Source organism: Microcebus murinus, chromosome 18 (genome assembly GCF_040939455.1).
Source record: "Microcebus murinus isolate Inina chromosome 18, M.murinus_Inina_mat1.0, whole genome shotgun sequence".
Classification (NCBI taxonomy): domain Eukaryota; kingdom Metazoa; phylum Chordata; class Mammalia; order Primates; family Cheirogaleidae; genus Microcebus; species Microcebus murinus.
Genome location: NC_134121.1, coordinates 45,804,434 through 45,827,892, shown reverse-complemented (window position 1 = coordinate 45,827,892; position 23,459 = coordinate 45,804,434). Strand labels below are relative to the sequence as shown.

At 48.3% G+C, this 23,459-nt stretch overlaps 1 protein-coding gene across 1 annotated transcript; it reads right to left on the bottom strand.

Annotated features, from left to right (window-relative positions):
* Positions 1-1,694: 1,694 nt before the first annotated feature.
* On the bottom strand, positions 1,695-22,476 carry DBF4B (DBF4B-CDC7 kinase regulatory subunit). Its single transcript, XM_075994621.1, has 13 exons — positions 22,248-22,476; positions 21,912-21,974; positions 20,157-20,311; positions 17,820-18,005; positions 16,585-16,635; positions 15,315-15,402; positions 13,697-13,770; positions 11,621-11,657; positions 10,047-10,092; positions 7,355-7,471; positions 5,034-5,142; positions 4,716-4,840; positions 1,695-3,858 (listed from the first exon to the last, which is right to left on the bottom strand). Exons 2-13 carry the CDS (start codon positions 21,943-21,945, stop codon positions 3,252-3,254), a joined length of 1,629 nt encoding a protein of 542 aa, XP_075850736.1. The 5' UTR covers positions 21,946-21,974; positions 22,248-22,476; the 3' UTR covers positions 1,695-3,251.
* Positions 22,477-23,459: the final 983 nt, after the last annotated feature.

Sequence of the window (23,459 nt, the reverse complement as noted above, 5' to 3'; positions counted from 1 at the left end):
CCAGGAACTGGAGTCTTGGATGGAGGTGGTGTTCTCAGAGATGCTGCATTTGGGGTGGTGGCACGATGGGGAAGCATATGAGATTCATTGCAGGTCACAGTATTTTATTATTGGAAGGGCCTTTGAGATCATCTCCTCCAAGCCCGTCACTTAAAGATGAGGCCCAGAGTAGTAAGGGGACTTGCCCAGAGTCACAATGTGACTTAGGGGAGCAGCTAGATCCCGCCTTCCACCCAGCGGAGCCCCATCATCACTCCTGGGAGATTAGAATTCAGAAGGGAGTCAGGTGGAGCTACCAATTCAGGTCACATCTGCAGAGAAGTGACAGATCCACTGAGAAGAACTAAGAACAAAGGTCCCAGGACCTCGTCTGGGGGAGGTGGTTAGGGCTGGTGGACTCTCAGCAGTCAGGGAGCTGATTCAGGGTGGACATTTAAGATCTGTGCCGAATGAATGGACAAGAGTGAGCCAGCGACACCAAGGAAGTACAAGGGGAGGCAGGAGAACCAGACCAATGTGAGGTGCTGGGATTGAGGGAGCCAGGTTCCAAGGAGGTAGGAAAGGAGAAGAGGAACCTGACTTTGGTAATTAGCAGGCTACCTGATGACCCTGGAATAGACAATCCCAGTGGAATGTTTCAGGCAGAGCCACTGTGGAAGGAAGTTTGGAAGGGGAGAGGGTGAAGACATGGAGGCAGGTACAGACCACAGGAAGTGGCCAGAGGACAGGAGGGAGCCTTTCCCAAGCTGCTGAATCAACTCAAGCATTTTCCAGGATGGAGGAACATCAAGCTTTTGGGCAGAGGAAGCTGGTAAGTCTGGGAAGAAAATTGAAAAGGGTGGCCTGGAGAGCCCAGGGATAGCATGACTTGCAAAGGACGGAAACAAACAGTAAGATGATGTTGAAGGGGGACTGATGGCACGATGAGGCAGTCCTTACTGAGTCTGGGTCAAGTCATCTGGAGAGAGGGAGGAATGGAAGAGGTTTTGCACAGTCCTTGTGTCAACTGGGTCAGGTCTCCCGTGTTCTAGGTTTCCTGCTAACTGGAATCTACAGCCTGAAGCCACAATGGAGAAATGGCTGAGGAGTGTTGTAGCCTTGGGCTTTGGCTCAGCAGAGATGTGTAAGGTCACAATCGTTGAGATGGCAGGGGAAGGCCATGGCAGCTGATGTGAGGTTGGGGGAATGGGTCTTGGGCAGATGGTGACAAGGGCATCAGAACCTGGTGCCATGGCTTTGTGTGAGCAACAGGTGAAGGTGTCAGAGAAGTCTAGGGGGTGAGGGGAAACTTTTCCTCACCCAGAGGGGTGGCATCATGAAGAAAGCAGTGGGGAAAGAGGCACCCCACGTCAGAAAAGGAAAGATGTACCCAGCAGGGCCCAGGGGAAAGGGCGAGGGCCTCTAGCAGGAATGCCTGCTGGGGCAAAGGAGTCTTTTTGGGCATGGTGACGAGCATGCCCTGTGTAGGTGACCACTTACCAGGCAGCAGGGCTCAGTGATCAGACAAGACTGGGCAGGGACAGATGTCACCCTTTTCCCCTCAGATGAGGCCAGCTGGAGGGTGGTGGTACTCACACATCCCGTCCTGTTATGTGGTTATTCTGTTGGTATCTGCTGGGCCTTTGTCCCTGCTTTGGGTCACTGGAGGGCACTCAAAGGCCGACACACTGCACTCCAGCCCCATCTCTGCCATTTGTTATTAACAAGTTTATTTATGTTTCCTGAACCAAGATTAACTGTGAAACATAACGGGAATGGGATACAAAGACCAAACATGACTGACCTCTAAGGAGGGTTGTACACACAGTTGCTCTATTTCCAAACTAACAACTTGGGCCTTCACCCACAGTAAGCCCCCCTTCCTTCCTCTGAAAGGAGACACAGAACAGCACCAGGCTTCCGGTAGCTTCCACATTTAAAGAGACAAACACACAGAGGCATAGAAGGGTGAGAAGAACCACAGTACAAATTGTAATAATAAAAAAAAAAAAGTGGCCAAAGAATCGATAGCAAACCCATTTCTGTCTCTAGATTAATGGCTTGGCTGCAAGAAATGGGGGGAGGTCCTTGGGGAAGGAGAAGGGAAAGGGGGAGGGAAGAGGGCAATGTGGAAGTTGGCAGGTGAGATACTGGCCCTGGAATAAAAAACTCTGGGTGGGCAGCTTGAGCTGAGGAGGCAGAAAAGAGCTGAGAGGGGTCCCTAGAGGGGTCTCTGGCCACATCCTGGGCTCAAGGGGAAGGTCAGTACTGGGCCCCAATTAAGTGCATGGGGGAGGGAGCTCTGTAAGTGCCGAAGCCCGAGCCCCTCCTCTGCTTCATATGTTCCTGAGAATCTGCACGCAGGAGGCAGGAGCGTGGGGGGCTGGGGGAGGGGATACAAACACAGGCATTTCGGAAAGCAGGAGAGACCACATGCTTGTGGGGAAGGAGGCTGGGGGTGGGGAACACCAACTAGCCCTCAGCTCTGCAGAGGCAAACGCCTGCCGAGGCCAAGAGGCCGGGCCAGGACTCCTGCTGCTCTAGCTTCTTGTGGTGCCTCCCTATGCCAACCTCTCCTCTGGTGTGGGCAGCTGGCCATGGCCGGACAAGCCCTTGTAGCCTGCCGCTTGGTCAGGAACATGGCTGGAAGTAGGGGAAGGAGAGGACAGCCCCAACCCAGACGCTCTTGGTCCTGCGCAAAGATCTGGCGGGCAAGAGGACTCGCTCTGTCCGCTCCACAGAGCTTAGCGTGACAGCTGTTCACTTGGACTCAAAGTCCAGGCCCGGGCCTTCTTCTGGCTTCTTTAGGAATATCCTGGGGCTCTGCTTGTCTTTGTGTGCTAGTCAGACCTGGCCAGGTGCAGCACTAAGCAGAGGTATAACTAGTATTTGTGGCCCTTCAGTCTGGAGCTGTCTGGCCCCATGAAGAGCTGAGTACCTTGGGGACTCACAGGAACAGCTCTCTGCCTGCATTGGGCTGGGGCTGGGACTAGGAGACAGGGAAGCAGGGCACTTGGAGAGGCTGGGGGGCCCAGAGCCATTGGGAGCAGCTGGCTCCCCCACTGGCTGGCAGAGGGTGGGGGAGAGAGGTAGACTTGCCCTCTGTAGGCCCCCTGGGGGCTGTGTGCTGGCAGCTGAGTGCAGGTGGGCTGATGGCTGGCCGGGAGCTCAGGGCAGCTGGGGAGCTGACCAGTCTGCTGGGACACAGGGCCAGGGGCTGCACACTCAGAATCCTCAGGCCCTGGGGGCCACCCTCCCCCAGGCCAGGGAGGCTATGTGGCCCAGAACTCTGCTGCTCTGTCTGTGGGCTGCCAGGGGAAAGAGTCTGGGAGGGAGAGGCCAGTCTGTGGGTGGCACAAGGGCAGGAAGGAGGCCAGAGGCCTGGACTCATGGCCTGGAAGCGAGAGGGACGGAGGATGCCCACCACTGGTTGTCCTGGTGCTACAGGGGCTGGGGGCTCTTGGGACAAAAAATGAGGCCCCCGGTTTCTTCTCAGCATTGCCACTGGGGAACTCAACCTTCCGCTTGTGGCCACCAAGTGCCAGGTCTGGGCCAGAAGAGAGGTCTGTAAAGCTGGAGATGGTCAGGAGGCAAGCAGGGCTCCTGGGCACTGGTGTCCCTGGGGGGTTCGCAAACACACCAAGTGAGCCCCCTAGCTCCTGGCAGCTTGCTACTTGTCCAGGCACCTTGCAAGTCCCTGCAGGTTCAGCCGGTGCCTTCACACTGCCCACTGTCCTATCCCACTCTGGGGTGACTGGTGTCTGGCAGTTGTCTTCGTTCTTCATCCTGGGAGACGCTGTCTTGGGATGGGAGGGCTGGGTGGCGGGTAGAGTCTCAGGATGGGGAGGGTCACAATCAGAAGCTGGGGAACCTGACCGCCTGTTGGGACAGAAACACACAGTGAAGTGCAGGCTCAACTCCAGAGCAGGCAGCAAGCTGGGACCCTCCTGGGCTGGGGCTGAGGGCAGGGAAGCGGGGCACACATGGTGCTGAGGAGAGAACTGCCCACTCTGGAGCCCTGTGAAAGGCTTTCTCCTGGGTCTGAACCTGTAGCAGCAGCCAGCGCTGTGTACACTTCTCTCGGCTCTGTAGGCTGTGGTCAGGGCTGGCCAGGGGAACCAGGCCCAGGTTAGAGGCTGCTCCTTTAATGACTTCACAGATGAGGCTGTGCCCTTTGGCGGCTGGGGAAAACAGCACAAAGCCTGGTTGTCTAAGCTGAGCCCAGAGGTGGAAATTTGAAGAAGTGAGATGTGAAGCCACAGCCCTAGGTGGGATAGGGTCTGCTCTTGGCAGACAGCAGGGGGAAGCTAGGCTTGGAGGGCCTTGGAATTCCCACCAAACCCATGCAATCATTCCTTCTAGGGGTAACTTCCAAAGAGGGAAAATGACCTTGCTGTTCACCCATCTGGGAGGGACCCAGGAACTACTCCTCTTCTAGCTGGTCAGAACTGCTCACCACCTACCATGTCAACGCCCATATGGTAGAAAGGGAGCCACACTGTAGTCTGGGCCCAGTCCTGATCAGCTGAAGTCACAAATGGAGATCTATTTTTTTTCTTTTTTTTTGGCCACCTCCAAGACAAGTAGGACAGAGGATGGTGGGGAAAAAAGGTGAAAAAAGAGAAAAAGATCACAGCCTGATCCCAACAGCTGCCAACCTGAGTGTTCCTTTCCACCTAAAGAGGGCAATAGGAGCAGAGTGAGGATGCGGTCGTGCCTGCCTGTGTGGTGCTCACCTGGGGAGGCTGGCCTGGAAGGGGATGTCTGCAAAGCTGTGGCTGAGCTGGGCGATGATCTGGTCAACTTCTGCATAGGGATGGGCTTCTAGGGCAAAGCCCTGGTGCCGGGCGCTCTGAAGATGCTGCCCAGGGATGAGAGGAGGCACAGGGCATTAGACAAGGTTGGGGTGGGAGGCAAGCAGAGCTCCCAGTGTCCCCTGGCATTGGAGAATGTGGCCATGCCAGGGAGGAGACAGGGCAAGAAAGGCCCATCCCTGGTGGTCAGGCTCTCTCAGAACACTCTGGGAGTAGCAGCTTAGTGGGGAAGGGGCTCACCACATGGAGCTCCTCAAAGACCTCCTGGCAGCACTCGCAGTACCCTTTCTTCCTCCTGGGCACGGTGTGGGCGGTTGATTGCAGGCTTGGCTCTTGGTCCTTGGGTTCTCTGGAGAGGGTACCGAGTGTGGGAAAGTGGTGACTGCTGGGGCCCTCAGAGGAGGACCTGCTGCTCAGGGCCTGGAGCCCAGGCCAGGGAGGGGGAGGACCAATAGGGCCAAGGGGTGGGACTGGCACATGCAGGCAGGCCTGCTGTATACTTACACCACCCAGCCAAGGGCAGCTGGAGAGGCAACAAGGAAAATGAGACCTCCCTGTGGGCAGCCTGTCCTATCTCTGTCCTCTCCTCACCCACATATCTCAAACCACAGGTAAGGATGGGGTCTCAAGAAAAAAACAACAACACCAAAAACCAAAAAAACAGACAGGCATGGTGGTGCACACACGCCTGTTATCCTAGCTACTTAGGAGGCTGAGGTGGGAGGATCACTTGAGCCCAGGAGTTAGAGGTTATAGAGAGCTATATAGCTATATAATCATGTCACTGCACTCCAGCCTGGGTGACAGAGTAAGACCCTGTCTCAAAAAAAAAAAAAAAAAAGATTCAAATGATCAAACATATGCAAACATATTCAACCTCATTCATAGAAAAAATAAAAATTATGATTAAATTGAGACATAGTTTTTAATCTATCAGATTAGCAGCGGTCAAGTCTGATACCCATAGTATTAGGCAAGGGGATGGAGAAACACACTCTCTTGTACAGTGTGGGTGAGAGTATAAATTGATATCACCTCCATGAAAAACAATTTAGTTGCATTTATCAAATTACAAATGTAGGCTGGGCATGGTGGCTCATGCCTCTAATCCCAGCACTTTGAGAGGCCAAAGTGCGAGGACTGAAGAGGCCAGGAGTTCAAGGCTGACAGAGTGAGACCCTGTCTCTAAAAAACAAAACAAAACAAAAAAATTATAGATGTAGGTAACCTTCCTTTACCTAGCATTTTTACCTTTAGGAATTTATTCCACAAGTATACCTGAACAATAACAAATTTATACTGAACATGATTATGCAATGCAGCTAATCCAAGCATCCATCAATAAGAGACTGGTTAAATAAAATAACAGTAAATAAATTCCATACCATGGAATACTCTGCAGCCACAAAAGGGTTAGGTAAGGATGCTCCTTAGTATTAATAGATGTTAAGACATATTAGGTAGAAAAAGCAAGATCCAGCACAGTAAATATTATATTATTCTTTTTTTTCTTTTTAAGAGACAGAGTCTTGTTCTGGCTCTGTAGCCCAGATAGAGTGCGAGTGGCGTGATCACAGCTCACTGCATCCTTGAACACCTGGGCTCAAGTGATCCTCCTGCCTCAGCCACTCGAGTAGCTGGGACTAGAGGCACACACCACCATGCCCAGGTAATTTTTTTATTTTGTAGAGATGAGGTTTTGCTATGTTGCCCAGGCTGGAACTTCTGGCCTCAAGCGATCCTTTTGCCTCAGCCTCCTAAAGTGCTAGGATTACAGGCATGAGCCACTACATCTGGCCTACATTCCCTTTCTTTTTTCCCTCCTGTTTGCACTATTTTCTGATCCACAGCCTTCATCTGCTGATGGAACCTACAGGCCCTCCTTGGCTCTAGGAACTCTTGGGCTGAGAGTCTACCCCATTCTACTCTCCTGGTCTGTGAACTAACTCTTTGGCCCAGAAGTTAGAAACAGTCTGAGGAGGCATCTAGTCCACTTGAGCTGAATTCCTTCTCTAATTTGGTCAGTGAAGGTTCAAATTCTCAAACATCTGCAGAGTAGTAACATTAACAAGCCAACAAGCCACCACAGGCCACACAATGCAGCAAGTTCTCTGGCCCCCTACCTATTATTAGTTATTCCTGATGTTTAGCCCAACAGGTCTCACACTTTGATGTGTATCAACACCACCTAGGAGCTTGCAATGCAGCTTTTGGGGCTCCATCAGAAATTCTGATTCTGTAGGTATGGCTGGAGTCCAGAAATCTGCATTTTTTATGGGACCTCAGGGGACTCTGATGATGGGGGTCTATAGATCCCAGTTTGAGAAACCAGCCTTTGATCTCTGGACACTCAATTTAAATTCTTCAGTAGGGATGAAGAACACCAACCCCCCCAATGGATGAGCACTCCTAGTGTCTGTCTTCTCTGGGCTAAGTGCCCAAAACAGACTTCGCCTAAGGAGCAAACACATGGCCATTCTCAAATCTGACCAGCAGGCCCCCGAGGGGGAGGACTTTGGCCTATAACCAGCCCTTGGTACTCAGGAACCAGAGAGACCCACCTGGTATGGTGTGAGCTGCCTCGGGTCGTCAGAGCCTCGAAGGGACTTGCATCTTTGGGTCCCAGAAAAGAAATTTCAGGAAAGGATTTAAACTGATGATGGAAAGGACGAAACTTCCTGAAACACAGAAAACTTCCACTTTGACTACAATGGGGAAAGGAAAGGCTGAGGAGGGGACTGGCCCCACTCCCCAGAATTCCAACCCTGATAAAGTGAACCCTCATCTCCACATCTTTTACGTTCTAAAACAAAATTCTCACCAGCCTTTCTACATTAAATTAATACTTGTATTCTCCCTGTCTCCTTTTCAAACACATTTACACTCACTGCCTCACTGGGATCCTACAAGCACCCTCTGGGCTAAGTGGAATAAGTGGTGTTATCCTGTTTACAAGTGAAGAAAGGAAGCCCCAAAATTTCCATGACTTGCTCAAGGGCTCACGAGTATAAGTGGCCAAGACCAGACCACACTCCATACTCCTGGTGTGGTTTCTCCCACTTTCTCATTTTGTTTCTTGAACCTACAACAACTTTTGAGGATTCTAGCCTGGAAGACTATAAATGAAAGAATGCTTAAACCAGAATAGTGATTGTCCTATTCCATGAAGGGAAGCGTTTTTGCTCTAGGTTGGTCCTTGGTGCCATTCTGAATGGAGGGGAGAGGCACAGTGAAGGTTCTGGATAATTAGACCTGTACCAAGTGGTTTTGGCAGTTTGCCTCAAGTTGTAAACATTTAAGAGACTTTCAGAGCCAGAACTGTCGATGTATACTTAGCAAACCCTGCTGACTGAGGTAACCACTGGGCACAGCATGCTTGGTTGCAATGGTCCGTACTCAGAGGAGAGAGTGCAGGGCATGGGTTCTGGGGGAAGGGTGAGAGCCTTGTGGTCTCAGCAGGGAAATTATAAATGAATCTTCTTGGACTCTTAAGGAGAAGGGAATGGACTTCACAACCCTGGAGCTTCCCTTTCTTCCTCTTCAATGATGTTTTGTTTCTGCTTAGGGGGCTTGGAACTTGAACTTGATCAGACAAATGGGCTTTGCAGGGCACTTGCTTCAAAACAGCACATGAAAAAAAATCATAAGAAACCTCAGCTCCACTTGGATCTCCCCTCTGGCTTATGATGCCAGGAGCACACAAATTATGTATCCTCCCTCTGGTGACAGTGATATGCCATGTGCAGTGCAGATACTGAGGCTGTGACAGTGTTTCTCAGCTACTGCATATGAGCTATAACACCTGTGTTAAACCAGTGTCAAGGGGCCGGGAATTGAAGAACATGGACTCCATCCCACTGGAACTGGAAGGGGCACCTTCCATATCATGGAAGAGTGCTTTCTACTGTCTTTGCACCACCAAAACCAGCTCTGCACTATCTCCAGGCACTGAGAAGTGAACCTGGGCCCATCTGGAGGATGGGCAGGCAAGCCAGGCTCCGGGCTGGGTCTGTAGCTGCCCTGCTGAGGCACACAGACAATTCTGGCTCCAGCAGTCTCTGCTGGCTATATATGCACTTACTGCTTTTTTAAAAAATGTCTTATTTTGGCCGGGCGCGGTGGCTCAAGCCTGTAATCCTAGCACTTTGGGAGGCCGAGGCGGGCGGATTGCTCGAGGTCAGGAGTTTGAGACCAGCCTGAGCAAGAGCAAGACCCCGTCTCTACTATAAATAGAAAGAAATTAATTGGCCAACTAATATATATATATAAAATTAGCCGGGCGTGGTGGCACATGCCTATAGTCCCAGCTACTCGGGAGGCTGAGGCAGAAGGATTGCTTGAGCCCAGGAGTTTGAGGTTGCTGTGAGCTAGGCTGACGCCACGGCACTCACTCTAGCCTGTGCAACAAAGCGAGACTCTGTCTCAAAAAAAAAAAAAAATGTCTTATTTTGAGATAGTTTCACATGGGCTTTTGATTAGTACTTATTGAAGATTCAGTGATAACCAAGGTGGCTGCTAATAGCTCATCAGGTTAACATCATTAATGGGCCCCTCCTGTTCTAGGTAAGAAGAGGCCACGATGGTGGACAGAGAGGGCACCAGACAGGGCAGTCAGGACATCTGGATTCTAGCCTCAGGCTGCAGTCTATTGGCATCACAATTTTACACAAACCCCTTACTTACTCTGACCTCAGTTTTCCCTGTTAGGAAGAGATAGACTCTCATCATGCTTTTTTCATCCAGGGCTGTCATGAGATCACATGAGCCAGAAAAGAGTTTTTCAAAGCAAAACAGAAAGGCTTTATCAAGTACAGGTGGCCTGTAAGGGAATCCCCAATAGCAGCTCCAGCCTCTTCACTTCAGCTAACATGATGTCTTGGACTGTACTAGCACTGTGGCTGGGCCAGTAATGATTCAACATTAACTGTTAGCACACATCCAGGGAGAAAAGAGGAGCTGTAATGAGCCTGGTTTGGGACATTGTGAGCTCACAGAAGCAGAGCATTAAATGGAGGTAATTCACACACAGGACCATTAACCTCAGACTCAACTCTAAGAGCAGCATCAACTGTACGATGTCACCCTCAGAGGCTCCTGTTCTTCATGAGACTTCTTCATTACAGTGAGAGAAAGTGTTTTCTAGGGAAGATGAAGGTGCAGGGCTGAAGGGCTCCATGTCCCCAAGTCAAATTGGGGCCCCTAAACACCTCTCCCTTCTCTGTGCAGGAGCAAGCAGAGAGGAGGCCCACTCACCTGCTCTCATCTTCGATTTTGAGGAATGGTGCCTTCAGTCTGGCCACTGGAAGGGGAAGAACGCACACATTAGCTCTCTGCCCCAGTGCAGGGCCCGCACTATACACGCAGGAAATGCTCAGGGAGGCGAGGATCTGCCAAATCCTAAGAACCTCATAAGAGCTGGAAATCATGCTGTCCCAAGCTGTGCCTTTCCATTCAGCAGAGTTGAGGCACCCCTCCCATCTCCTCCAGCCTCTCCGCCTGGGAGAAAGGTTGCACTAGTCAGGGGGAAGCTGCAGGGTAATTGCAGGCCTAAATGTGCCCTCCCTCAGCAGCACACAGGAGTTCCTTTATGTGGGTTCTGGAGACTATCAACTAACCTAGAATGCCACTATGAGAAACCTGGCCGTAGGAGATACTCAGACCCTGGTGGTTTCTGCTAAAAGCAGGATTAGGGTGGTCAGATCCACAAAGTCCTAGGTTCTCCCTAGACCTCTGACCCTGGTGCCTCAGAATCCTGAGAGGCTTGAGAATACTCCGCAGGTAGAATTTTTCATGGGGACCCTCAGTGTTTTTGAGGGGGAGCAGAGAGGAAGAGGGAAAAAGAGTATTAAGGAATCTCAGTAACAGGATGGCAGACAAGTATCACAGGTAAAATCTGGTTCCTGAAAAAATAGGGCAAACGGGTGCTGAGAAGACAAATTTGGAGTCAATTAATCAAGAGATTCACCCCCTACTAGCTAGTTATTTGCATAGTTTACAAAATCTCTTAAGCATTAAGAACTACTTCTAACCTCACAGTGACCAGAAGTCCTGTCAAAGTGGTAGCCAAGGCAGGCTGGCAGCCTGGCCAGACCTGACAGCCACAGATTCCCCAAAGATGCTGGTACCTCACAGCTCCCAAATGTACTCAAGGCCACTGGTAGCATCCAAGCAAAAACCAGTCTTTTCTCCTTGAACAGCAGCTCCCATTAATTACTTCTTTGGGACAATTTCTTGTCTTTCTAATTAACTGAGACAGTGATTAAAATCAATTCCCCCATAGACTTCCCTGAATTTTGAGCATGAGAGAGGTGCCAAGTGACTTTTCTTAGCTCCTGTTTGTGCACGGATAAATGCCACTTGAAGAACATCTTTGGGAGAAACATCCAGGGGGAGAAACTCCCCTGCTGTCCAAGAGAAGCCAGTAGCCGGAGTCCATCAATCTGCCTGTTTGTCAGTTTCAGGGAGTTTGGCAGTTCTGAAAGCGGTAGGCAGCTGTCAAACTGCCCACCCCCAAACTGCTACTGAATCAGAAGGAAAAGGATGCTGAACTTCAATCAATACCCAGGAACTGCCAGAGGATGCAGGAGCCAAAGTGTCTGCATGGGTCTTGGCTCTAAAGGAGTAGAAGCCCTGGCCCAGCGGCTCTGGATTTACCTCTCTCACCCCAGAAAACTGAGGCCAAGGCCCTGGAAACACGAGGGGGCAATGCAACCTGGACTTGCTTCCTGCCGCAGAAAAGTGAGCAGATGCTGCCACAGAGGGAGTCGTGGGGAAGTGTTTAGGGAGGGAGGGATTGCAATTAAATGAGGAAAAGCTACCATACTGACCTTTCCGCGTTCTTGACTCTGCTGCTGGACATGTTCCCTAAATGGAAAGGAAAAATAGGTTAAGGATGTGAGGGAGCCACAGGGGTCAAGGAACTGGGGCTGAAAAGCCGAGTCACTGCCAGTCTGTCCCACTTCGCTTCCTGCTGTTGTGAGACCTGCAGAACCAGACTCACAGGCCCTGAGCTAGAGAAGATCTGGGCACAATGGCTCCCTCTGCCTCCTCAGCAACATGATGAATGGTGAGCACGCAGTGTGTGAATCTCGATGGTAGCCGACTCTGTGGAGGGAACGCAGGACAGTGCAAACAGCAAGAGCTCTGAGTCCACAGGCCTGTGTGGGAACTGGAGCTGTGCCTATCTCATAGGATGTGCATGAATTAGATTAAAGCATGTAAAGACCTGACACAGAGTAGGTGGTCTCTAAATGGCAGCTTTATTTTCTAGGCATTGCTGCAGTTACAGGTCATTTCACAGGACAAGGGTGAAGATAATGGCCACTTGCTTTCTTATGCTCTATCTTGTGCAACCTGACCCTGTGGGTCAAAAGCAACGTTTAAGCCAAGGTCAAACAAAGCTGATATTCAAAACTAAATGGATCTTCTGGTGATCTATACCTGAAAAAATAAAATAAAAATGAAATGGATTAAAATAAAAAATCAGCGAAAGAGCTGGGAGACCCATATGGAGAGATCCAGTGGATCCATGACTTCCTGTGCCTCTGGATGCAAGAAGGTTCCCAATTCTCCTCTAGGCCACACCTTGAGGGCAAGTACAACCCAGAGAAGTCTTCTATAGTCCTTTGCATATCAGCAGATTATATACAAAACGCACTCCAAAAAACTTAGATATCTACAAAACAGATTAAGTTAAAGCAAAGTAAAAATGCTGTGCTTTGCATAAAAGGGGGAAATTTCTTTTTTTTGGGGGGGGCAGAGTCTTTCTTGTTGCCCAGGCTAGAGTGAGTGCCATGGTATCAGCCTAGCTCACAGCAACCTCTAACTCCTGGGCTCAAGCGATCCTCTTGCCTCAGCCTCCTGAGTAGCTGGGACTACAGGCATGTGCCACCACCATGCCCCGCTAATTTTTTGTTTCATTTTCAGTTGACTGGCTAATTTTTTCTAGTCTTAGTAGAGTCTGGGTCTCACTCTTGCTCAGGCTGGTCTCAAACTCCTGAGCTCAAGCAATCCTCCCGCCTCCGCTTCCCAGAGTGCTAGGATTACAGGTGTGAGCCACTGCACCTGGCCAAAAGGGGGAATTTCTGACATATTTGCTTGTATTAATATGTGTACAGAGTCATAGAAGGATACCTGAGCAACTGTTCACATTGTTTATGTCAAGGAGGGAGGTCAGTAGCTGGGGAGCAGAAACTAGAGAGAAGAGAGACTTTTCATTGCGTACCCTTTTGAATTCTGAACAACACAAATCTGTTAAACAGTAGCAAAACCCCTAAATCTCCTAGAGCACAGGGTACATAGAGAGGTGTAAGCAGCTCAGCGCTGCATCCACTTTGAATGTGGTTTGCTGCTGCTGTCAGTTCTGCTCCTGGAAGCCAGGCCTGGAGTAGAGTAACAGGTTTACTCCTTCCTTGGACTTAAGCTTGGGTGAAGACACTATGGCGTTGAGTCAGCCTGGGCTATCTTGATGTGATACACACAGTTCTAACCCCAGCAAAGAAATGAAAAAAACAAACAAGGATTTGGAAGATGGCAGCTATTTCAACCTTCCATCCACAATCTTTAGGCTCACTCCCAGGCCAGGGGCTATTTCTAGAATGGCAGCCTGGCCAGTGGGCCACGAGCATTTATGAATTTTATCTAGGCCAGGACTACCATAGGCAGCCCACAGCCCAGGCCATAGTGATGCCTTGGCAGGGTAAGTGTGCCATGGAAGAGTTGCAGGTACCACAGGCAAGAAAAGAAAGGGTGGCGCAAAGCTGTGGACACCAGGAATGAGGTAACTGAAAGGCTGCACTCCTCTTCCAGAATGGCCAGGAAGAGATGGCTTGGGCAGGCCATGGATTGTCATAGACGTCACTGAAAACCATCCATCTGCCCTTCAGTTTAGTAGGATGACTTACCTCTGGTTTCTTTGGCTCTTGTTTCTTCACACATAAAGGACCAAGAGACAGCTGCTGCACGTGCATCATCATTTCTATGGAGAAGACAGAAGGCTGTGGCCAAAGGCTTCCATTCCTCATTTATACAGCACAGCCCCTTCCAGGGCTACAGGACTAAACTTCTCCCTAGCGCACCCCATTGGATCATACCAGCCTTGCCTGCCACCTTCTGGCTACATGTCACCTCTGCATCTTCTGACAACAAAAGGGCTAGGTCCTCTATGCCCAGAAAAGCACCTAAGCTGGCTTAATGTTCTTTTGTAGCATCAGTTACAACTCATTATTGAACGGGAGGTGACTCATGGCTCACTAAGTTCTTTAAAGTACTACTGAAGAGCTGCTTCTGTAGGGAAGACCAAGCCATATGAGCTACTCAGATGTACCCTTACGTAGAAGACCCAGCAGGGGCTAAGCACATTGGAGCTTCTCCAACACTGAGGACATGAAATGAGATCAAGTCAGAAATGGCTGATTTTTTAGTGACATGAAACCTTCCACACCCTAGACCAGGAACTTCTCCTGTACAGCCCCTAGACGCTCTTGGTACCAAAGGGTGGGGCAGCACCCTGGTCAGCATGGGGTCTGTCTCATCTGCACCAACCCCCTAAAATGAATCAAGAAAACCCCAGACTCAGAGTGAAGCTGGGTATTAGATTAGTCACTGCCAGCCAATTTGGGACAACTATTCTTTTTTGTTTTTTGAGACAGAGTCTTGCTCTATCACCGTAGGTAGAGTGCAGTGGCATCAGCATAGTTCAGTGCAACCTCAAATTCCTGGCCTCAAGTGGTCATCCTGCCTCAGCCTTCTGAGCATCTGGGACTAGAGGTGCATGCCCCCAAGCCTGGCTAATTTTGTCTATTTTTTGTAGAGATGGGGTCTCTCTCTTGCTCAGGCTGGTCTCAAACTCCTGACCTCAAGCAATCCTCCCGCTTCAGCCTCCCAAAGTGCTAGGATTACAGGTGTGAGCTACTGTGCCCCACCCATCAGAGCAACTATTCTAGTATAAATTTATTAGAGCCCACAAACAGGTTGTTTAGAGTTTGAGGCAATCCTACAGAAAAGAACGAACACAAAATTTATAGCTGGGTCAAACTGGGTTGGAACATGGGCCACACTACTCACTCTGGAAGACCATGGACAATTGGTGAGACCAGGGACAATTTACCTAATCCCTCTGAGGCTCAACTTCCTCATCAGTACAATGTGGGCGGGATTGCTGTGAGGATTAAATGAAGTAATTCCTAGCATAGGGTAAATATCTGATAAGGGACCATGAATATTAGGATCATTTCCTTATTTGGAGAACAGGATCATTACACTAGTTTGAAGAAAGCCATAGTAGGTTAAACCAAATAGCATGTTCTAGGTACCTGCACAATGATGAAGCCACAGCCTGCACTCAGTTGTCATTACTGCTTGTCTCCTCCCCTACACCCTCTCACCTTTGTGGATCAACATGGTCACTGAGTACTTCTGGCTTCTAGCTACCAGATGCGTACATAACCATCATGCCTCTAAAAGTTGACATTCCCAAAGTCATCAACTCCCCTCCATAGGAGCCCAGGGCAGGAATGGTACCATCCACGTGTAGAATCCTCACTCCCCAGGACCGGGCGTTGGTCAGGAGGTTGCTGCTGCTTCCACTGCCTCCTCCACTGCTGCTCCCCTGAAATGACAAAGCTTGAGACTTCCCAAGGCCTGCACATGACAGGGACAGGTTGAGGTTGAAATGGCTTCTGAAAACCCTGAGCCATCCATGGGGGCTGGGGAAAATTGGGGGAAGACAGGTAGGGGAGAGAACACAGTGCCCGGAGAATCCATCCCAACCCTCCAGGAAGATACCCTGTCCTTCCTACGAGCTTGCCATGATCTGCAGGGGATGGACTGCTGATCTGCCTATACATCCTGGACTAAGAAGGAACCTTGGACTAAGAAGGAACACATGCTTCTAAGAGAGCTGTTTGTTGGGAGAGCCTCTGTGAGGAAAGCTGTTAGCACATAGTGTACAATAAATACCAGTGGCCATCAACATAGAGCCGGAAACTATGGTGGCTGCAGACTTTCCCCCACCATGCTGGCTCAGTCTGGCAGCACCATCTCCCTCACCACAGCCAATGTATCCTTCTTCTTCTTCTTCTTTTTTTTTAAAGAGATGAGGTCTTGCTCTGTCTCCCAGGCTAGAGTGCAGTGGTCTGAGGACAGCTCACTGCAACCTCCAACTCCTGACCTCAAATGATCCTCCTGCCTCACCCTCCAGAATAGCTAGGAATACAGGTGTGCACCACTGTACCTGGCTAATTTTTAAATTTTTTGTAGAGACAGCATCTCACTATGCACCCAGGCTAGTCTTGAAATCCTGGTCTCAAGTGATTGATTCTCCCACCTCGGCCTCCCAAAGCGCTGGGATTACAGGTGTGAACCACTGCGCCTGGCCTCAATGTACCCTTCTTGATATCATTTGCACAATTCTCACAATATCACCTTAAGTCCTTTCCTTCCACTTAACTGTAATGTAATGGTCCTGGATTTCTATAAAAGGGACAAACGACTACTTGTAAAAGACATACAAAGTCTAGCTTCTGTGCAGAGTAGACCTATCCTGCCACTCCCTCCAAGGTTCTCTTGGTAGGCTCTGGAGTTAGATGGGCTCTGGCTTGAATACTTACTCCCTAGGTGACTCTGGACAAATTACTTGACTTCTCTGAGCCTCCACTCCCTAATTTGTAAGGAAATAATGACAATACCACACACCTCACAGAGTGTGCATGTTGAGTGAGTACTTGGGAATGGCTGAATCTTTCCCTGTGCTGGAGACCATCTACCTCCATTCCACCTTGCCCCAGCTCACCTGGTTCCTGATGGCCTTCTGTAGCAGCTCCTTCCCTCTGCTCATAGGCACCTGACGGAAAGAAGAGGAATGAGGTCTGCTATGTAGACCACCTGTGTACCAACGGATGTTTACAAGTGAGCTGGTGAAGATGTCTTCGGGTGATGTGCCTCAGAAAGCCAGGAGCAGTGACAGCTGAGGATTGGCAGAAATGAGAGCCTAGAAAACCTTAAGCAGGTAAAGGTAAAGCCACACACAAGTTCAGGTCACCCAGAGGTAGCTGCCTGCGCAGCCTAAACCCTGGTAGATAAAGGCACTCAGAATCCACCTGAGGTCAAATTGTTCCAGATGTTCTTAGACCTCTCTGTAAGAGTCTCTGTACTCTCCAGAAGATAATGACAACAAATGTCTCCCTTTAAAAAAATCTGGTTTTTGCTCCTTGGAAGTAACTATCTCTCATCACAATGCCAATAGCATGTGCTCATGGACATTTTAATACTAGCCTAAGAGAGAAAATAAGAATGTAAGCCCAGGAGTAAAAAAGCCATATTGCATTCTAAGTCTAAGACATGACACATGCATTGTCCAAACTGTTGGACCTTCACACATGAGAGCAAGGGAGAGGGAACTGCCACCTCTTCAGAGTACTTCTGCCCAAGCCTAGGTTAATTCCAACAGGTCTTCTCTGGTTTACAGAAGACTCTCCTCTTGTTTCTGAATCTTTGACTTTGAAGTCCCATAAAAAGTGACATATAGTGGCCAGGCGCAGTGGTTCACACCTGTAATCCCAGTGCTTTGGGAGACTGAGGTGGGAGGACTGCTTGAGGCTAGGAGTTCAAGACCAGCCTGGGCAACATAGCAAGATGCCATCTCTTCAAAAAATAATTAAAACAATTAGCCAGCATGGTGGTGTGTGCCTATAGTCCCAACTACTTGGGAGGCAGCGGCAGGAGGATCACTTGAGCCCAGGAGTTTGGGGTTGCAGTGAGCTATGTTAGTGCTACTGCACTACAGCCTGGGTAACAGATTAAGACCCTGTCTCCAAAAAAAAAAAAAAAGACATATAACATAGAAGGGATAGCATGTTGCTGAGGTGTTTAGATCTAAAGCTATGATAAAATATTCTCAGTCTCTGAATTTAAATTAGAGATTAAATTAAGCCAGATGAAATTAAAACCACACTGCCTAAAAAGGCTCACCAAAGCCTACTTCCTTTGTTTACAGAATACACCTTTCCTACCCCATGGGGTTCTCACCGAGTCTATGGATTTCTGTGAAGGCCTGGTGTGGCTGCCTCTTGGATGGGCTATGGCTGCTGGCTCTACTCTGACTTCGCTGGGGCTGGGGCAGGCTCTGTGGCTTGTTCCACTGCTCTCTGCCTTTGCTTCTCTGCGGCTGGACACGATGTAACTTATTTCTTTGCTCAGAAAACCCTCAATTACCTGAAACCAGATCACAGAGGTGGCTGAAAACCAAAAAGCAAATGTAGAATTATCGATATCAAGAGGTTAGGGAAGGAAATCTTGGCTGCCAGAAGTGCCAGAATCAATGTCTTTAAATAGACTAAATGCAGTTCTGTACCAAGTCCTCCAAAAGGCATCATCCTGAACTATAATGGAGTTTATATACATAATGCACGGTTTTGTCTCCAGAACTGCTGCTCCTGACCCAGGAGCAGAAGGCCACAGGATTTGAGTTATGTGACCAGTTTGAGTTTGCAGCAAGAACACATTGAAGGGGCTGTCAGGACTGAGAGCAGCTCCGTTAAGCCACAATTGTTCTGGGTAATATACACATCCAAACACTATATCTGTAATTCTGATCACAATACAAACAGGAGACTAACAAATGAAGCAAAATGGGTTTTAGCTAACACTTAGCTGCATAGGTACCTGCTTGTCCCACCTGACCATAAGCCCCTCAGGGGCACTGAGAGGGTCTGACTTATCTTTTTATTCCAAGAACCCAGCACAGTGCCTGAAACATAATGACTCTTAACTCACATTTGGGGGAAGAAGAGAAGATCGAAATAAGCAGTGATGACCTGGCAAATGTTTAATGACTGACTCTGCGGGGAAGTAACCTGTTTTGTACATTTTCTGGGGAGTAAATACATGATGGCACCAAATGAGGAGCTGGAAAGAGACGCTAATAACGGGCTCTTGTGAGCCAGCCCCAGCACACCATTGAAAATAAAAATGGGGCTGGACGCGGTGGCTCACGCCTGTAATCCTAGCACTCTGGGAGGCTAAGGCAGGTGGATCGTTTGAGCTCAGGAGTTTGAGACCAGCCTGAGCAAGAGCAAGACCCCGTCTCTACTAAAAATAGAAAGAAAATTAGCTGGACAACTAAAAAATATACAGAAAAACTTAGCCGGGCATGGTGGTGCATGCCTGTAGTCCCAGCTACTTAGGAGGCTGAGGCAGAAGGATTGCCTGAGCCCAGGAATTTGAGGTTGTTGTGAGCTAGGTTGATGCCACAGCACTCTAGCCCAGGCAACAAAGTAAGACTCTGTCTCTAAATAAATAAATAAATGCCATAGGGCAATAGTTAAGTAAATTAATAATCCACTCAAAACAATATTATTTTCCCATTACAAACAATGCATATGAAGGTCGATAATGATAGGAAAGTGCTAATTCTTTAAGTCATGGGTAAAAAGTTGGTAAACAAGGCCGGGCGCTGTGGCTCACGCCTGTAATCCTAGCTCTTGGGAGGCCGAGGCGGGCGGATTGCTCAAGGTCAGGAGTTCAAAACCAGCCTGAGCAAGAGCGAGACCCCGTCTCTACTATAAATAGAAAGAAATCAATTGGCCAACTGATATATATATATAAAAAAAAATTAGCCGGGCATGGTGGCACATGCCTGTAGTCCCAGCTACCAGGGAGGCTGAGGCAGAAGGATCGCTCGAGCCCAGGAGTTTGAGGTTGCTGTGAGCTAGGCTGACGCCACGGCACTCACTCTAGCCTGGGCAACAAAAGCGAGACTCTGTCTCAAAAAAAAAAAAAAAAGTTGGTAAACAAAAATGTATTCATGATCATAGCTACACAGAAAACAAATATAACAAAACAAAGGTAGGACAAAGACAGAAGGTAGATGAGTGTTTACCCAGAGCTGGGGATATTCCTAGGATGTGGGGAATGATCGACTGATAATGGGTACAAGGTTTCTTTTTTGGGGTGATGAAAATGTTCTAAAATTGACTATGTGATCTGATCACACAATTTGCACATCTCTGTGAATATACTGAAAACCACTGAACTGTGAACTTAAAATGGGTGAATACCATTAATGGTATGTAAATTATTATATATATCATATAAAGCCATTATGGGAGAAAAGGAAAAAGAAAAATATATATAAAGATGCTGGTTGTCACTTATAATTGTAGTTCCATGTTCTCTACACTTTCTAGAATGGATATTACTTTTCCAATTAGGAAAAAACTTTATTTTAAATTTAAAATTGCTTTGGAAAATGTAGAATGATGGCATTGAAAAACACCTAGAAACCACAGATATAATTCCTCTCCAACTCCTGCCCTACAACCTGCAAAGATGCATGCTATCATATGAGAGAAGCAGGTTACATACCCCACCCAGATGCTGAATGGCCTCTGTCAAAAACTGGAGATTCTTGCCAGCTGGCAGATCCAAGTAAAAGGACTTTCCAGAAAAGGGCTGCCTCCCAGCACCCTGTGAGCTCCTGTGGCATTTTTCCAGACAACTGGAAACTCCTAGCTGAGCATCTAGAAAACGACAAAGAGAAGCAAAGTAAGAAGCCTGAGTTAAGAGAGAGTCCTGCAAGCCTGGCCACCCAGTCTGTGTGCTATGCCCCACGCTAGGTCCTAGGCACACAAAGACAACTGGGAAGCTAGAGCTCCTACCCTCACAAAGCTCAGATGTGGAGAAATTGGGGCCTTCAACACTGCTGATGGGAACGTAAAATGGTACAACCACTGTGGAAAACAGTTTGACAATTTCTCAAAATGTTAAATGTAAAGTTAACATATGACCCAGCAATTCTACTCCTAGGCATATACCCAAGAGAAATGAAAAGATGTTTAGATGAAAACTTGTACAGTGCTAGGTGCAGTGGCTCACATCTGTAGTCCCAACTACTCAGGAGGCTGAGGTGGGAGAATAGCTTGAGCCTAGGAGTTCAAGGCCAACGTAGGTAATATAGAAAAACTCTGTCTCTAACACGAGCTGTTAGAAGTTGTCTAGGGAAAGTCTTATTAAGGAAGGTGACATACTTGAAGTAAGAGAGAGTCCTGCAAGTATCTGTGAAAAGAGTTGTTCTAAGTAGAACTGTTTCAATCGCTCCCCCAAAACACAAAAAACCGGCTGAACACGGTGGCTCACGCCTGTAATCCTAGCACTCTGGGAGGCCGAGGCGGGTGGATTGCTTGAGGTCAGGAGTTGGAAACCAGCCTGAGCAAGAGCGAGACCCTGTCTCTACTATAAATAGAAAGAAATTAATTGGCCAACTAATACATATAGAAAAAATTAGCCGGGCATGGTGGTGCATGCCTGTAGTCCCAGCTACTTGGGAGGCTGAGGCAGCAGGATCGCTTGAGCCCAGGAGTTTGAGGTTGCTGTGAGCTAGGCTGACCCATGGCACTCACTCTAGTCTGGGCAACAAAGTGAGACTCTGTCTCAATTAAAAACAAACAAACAAACAAAAAAACCCCACAAAAAACCAAACCAAAACAACAACAACAAAAAAACAAGGGTAAAATAAAGACATTCTCAGGCACACAAGCCTCAGAAAGTTCACCACACAAAGCCCCCCCCTTGAAAACACTCTTGAAGAAAGCTCTCAGGCAAAAAGCAAAATAGATCCAAAAGAAAGCAAAAGCAACAACATATGGGCAGGACAAATAAATAACTTAGTAAAGTGTATTACTGTTTAAAAGGTGACAACCAAATGGCATATGGTAACTACCTAGAACTAAAACTAGAAGATACTAAGGAGGGGGAGTACCGAGGGAAATGACCATGTTCTAAAATACTTATCTAATTGGGTGGCAGTGTTTATCGATAAACTTAAGGATTTTAAAATAAACATAACCATGGATATAAGTTATTTTTACTAACTTAGACGTTTAATAAGTTACTCTATCCTGACTCAGCATGTCAGGTAATTTTGTTTATAATATCTGACTCTTGTTTGATCTTTACCATGAATTCCTAAACGATCTATGACACCCCCTCCACACACAAAAATCACTGAGTGATCAGAGAACTCCAAGAGGGCTAAAATTTCTCAGCCTTTCCTTCTAAGAGACCCTGGGGCAAGAGTAGCAACTTTGACCTCACATCCCTAGTTTCTGACCTGTTACCCACCTAGGTCTGGAGCCCGGAGCCTACTCTCAGCCATGGAGCTCTCCAGCTCTAGGTAATCTTCTCCTGAGAAAGAAGGACAAAACAGAGGCGCAGCCACCTTCACCAGCCTTCGACCTTCATTCTTACCCCCGCCCGCACCGTCTCCCAAACCCCGCACAATCCCCCTACGCGGCTCCCAGAAACCGCAAGACTCAACTCCATCCTGACCAACGTCTCAGCTCAACTCTCGCGCCTCCTCCCAGGCTCTTGCCCCTCAATCTCCCCGACCCCTTTCAGACTGAGCTACCTCAACTTCCGTGACTTCTTTGCCATCCCTTGTTCACTTCAATTCCGTACCTTCCTCCAGGCTCTTGTCCCTGAGTCCCTCCGCTTCCTTTTGACCTCTGTCCCCTCAACTGCTGTGACCCCTTCCTGACCCAGATACCCTCAGCTTCTGCACCTACCCACTCCTCAATTTCTATGCCCACTCCCTGACCCCCGAATTTCTCCTCAGTGCGGGGTCTCTTCTGACCCCTTCCGCCTTCCTTCTTACTCCTTTCTCCCCTTCCCGGCATCCGTACCCTTTCCCGGCTCCTTCTCGGCCTCCGTACTCCTTCCTCAAGGCCTCCGTATTACATTCGCGAGCTCCGTGAGCTTTCTCAGACTCCCGAGTCCTCGTTATTCCTGTTCAGCTACAATATCTTTCTCTAGGCGTCTTCGGCGCGGCTACAGTTTAAATTTCCTACTGGCTCCGCCCCGAAAACACTGTAGTAGCTGCAAGATCTGCCCTACGGTGTCCTTGGAAGGACAATATTAATTCCGCAAATCCTTTTTTTTCACTCCCCACCCCTTTTGCCTTTCACGCTGCCTTCACAATTTGGCTCAGCATTTCTCGGCTTTTCATTGGCTGGCGGACTTAGCGCCTTCTTGTCCCGCAAACTGAGGATTCGTGGTAGCGTCTTAGGGACTCTTCACACTGAGCTGGTTTGAAATTCCTAAGAGTTTGAATAGTAAATTACAAGCCTGACCCTTATAGAGCATTTGCAGTTTACATATAAAGATTTCATTTACACATCATTTCATCCTTGAATCTTTGTCCTCCTCTCTTTTCTCCACTTACCTACCCAACAAAAAACTTATCAAAAGAGATGTCTACATTCCTTACTTCTCTCTTTTTTCTTTTTAAATTTTAGCCTTACCTGTCCTCTGCAGATCTTTTTTTTTTTTTTAACGCATCTAGTTAGACGTTGATCCTTACCTTTCCACTAAAAACTACTTGTTCAGATCAGCTGTTACTTCCATGTTCCCAAATACTATCCTCATCATATCCAACTTCTAGAACATGGAAAAGATTAGTCCCTCCTCGCAACACTTTCTTCTCTTTGCTTCCATGACTCAGCACTCTACCGATTTTCACTTTACCTCAGTGGCTCCTCCTCAATCTCCTTTGCTGGATCCAAAGCCAAGGTTGACCTATAAATGTTGGAGCATGCCTACGTTTTACCCCTTATCCCCTAGGAGATCTCATCCAGCTTCTTGGCTTTACAATTCAGCTCTATGCTAATACCT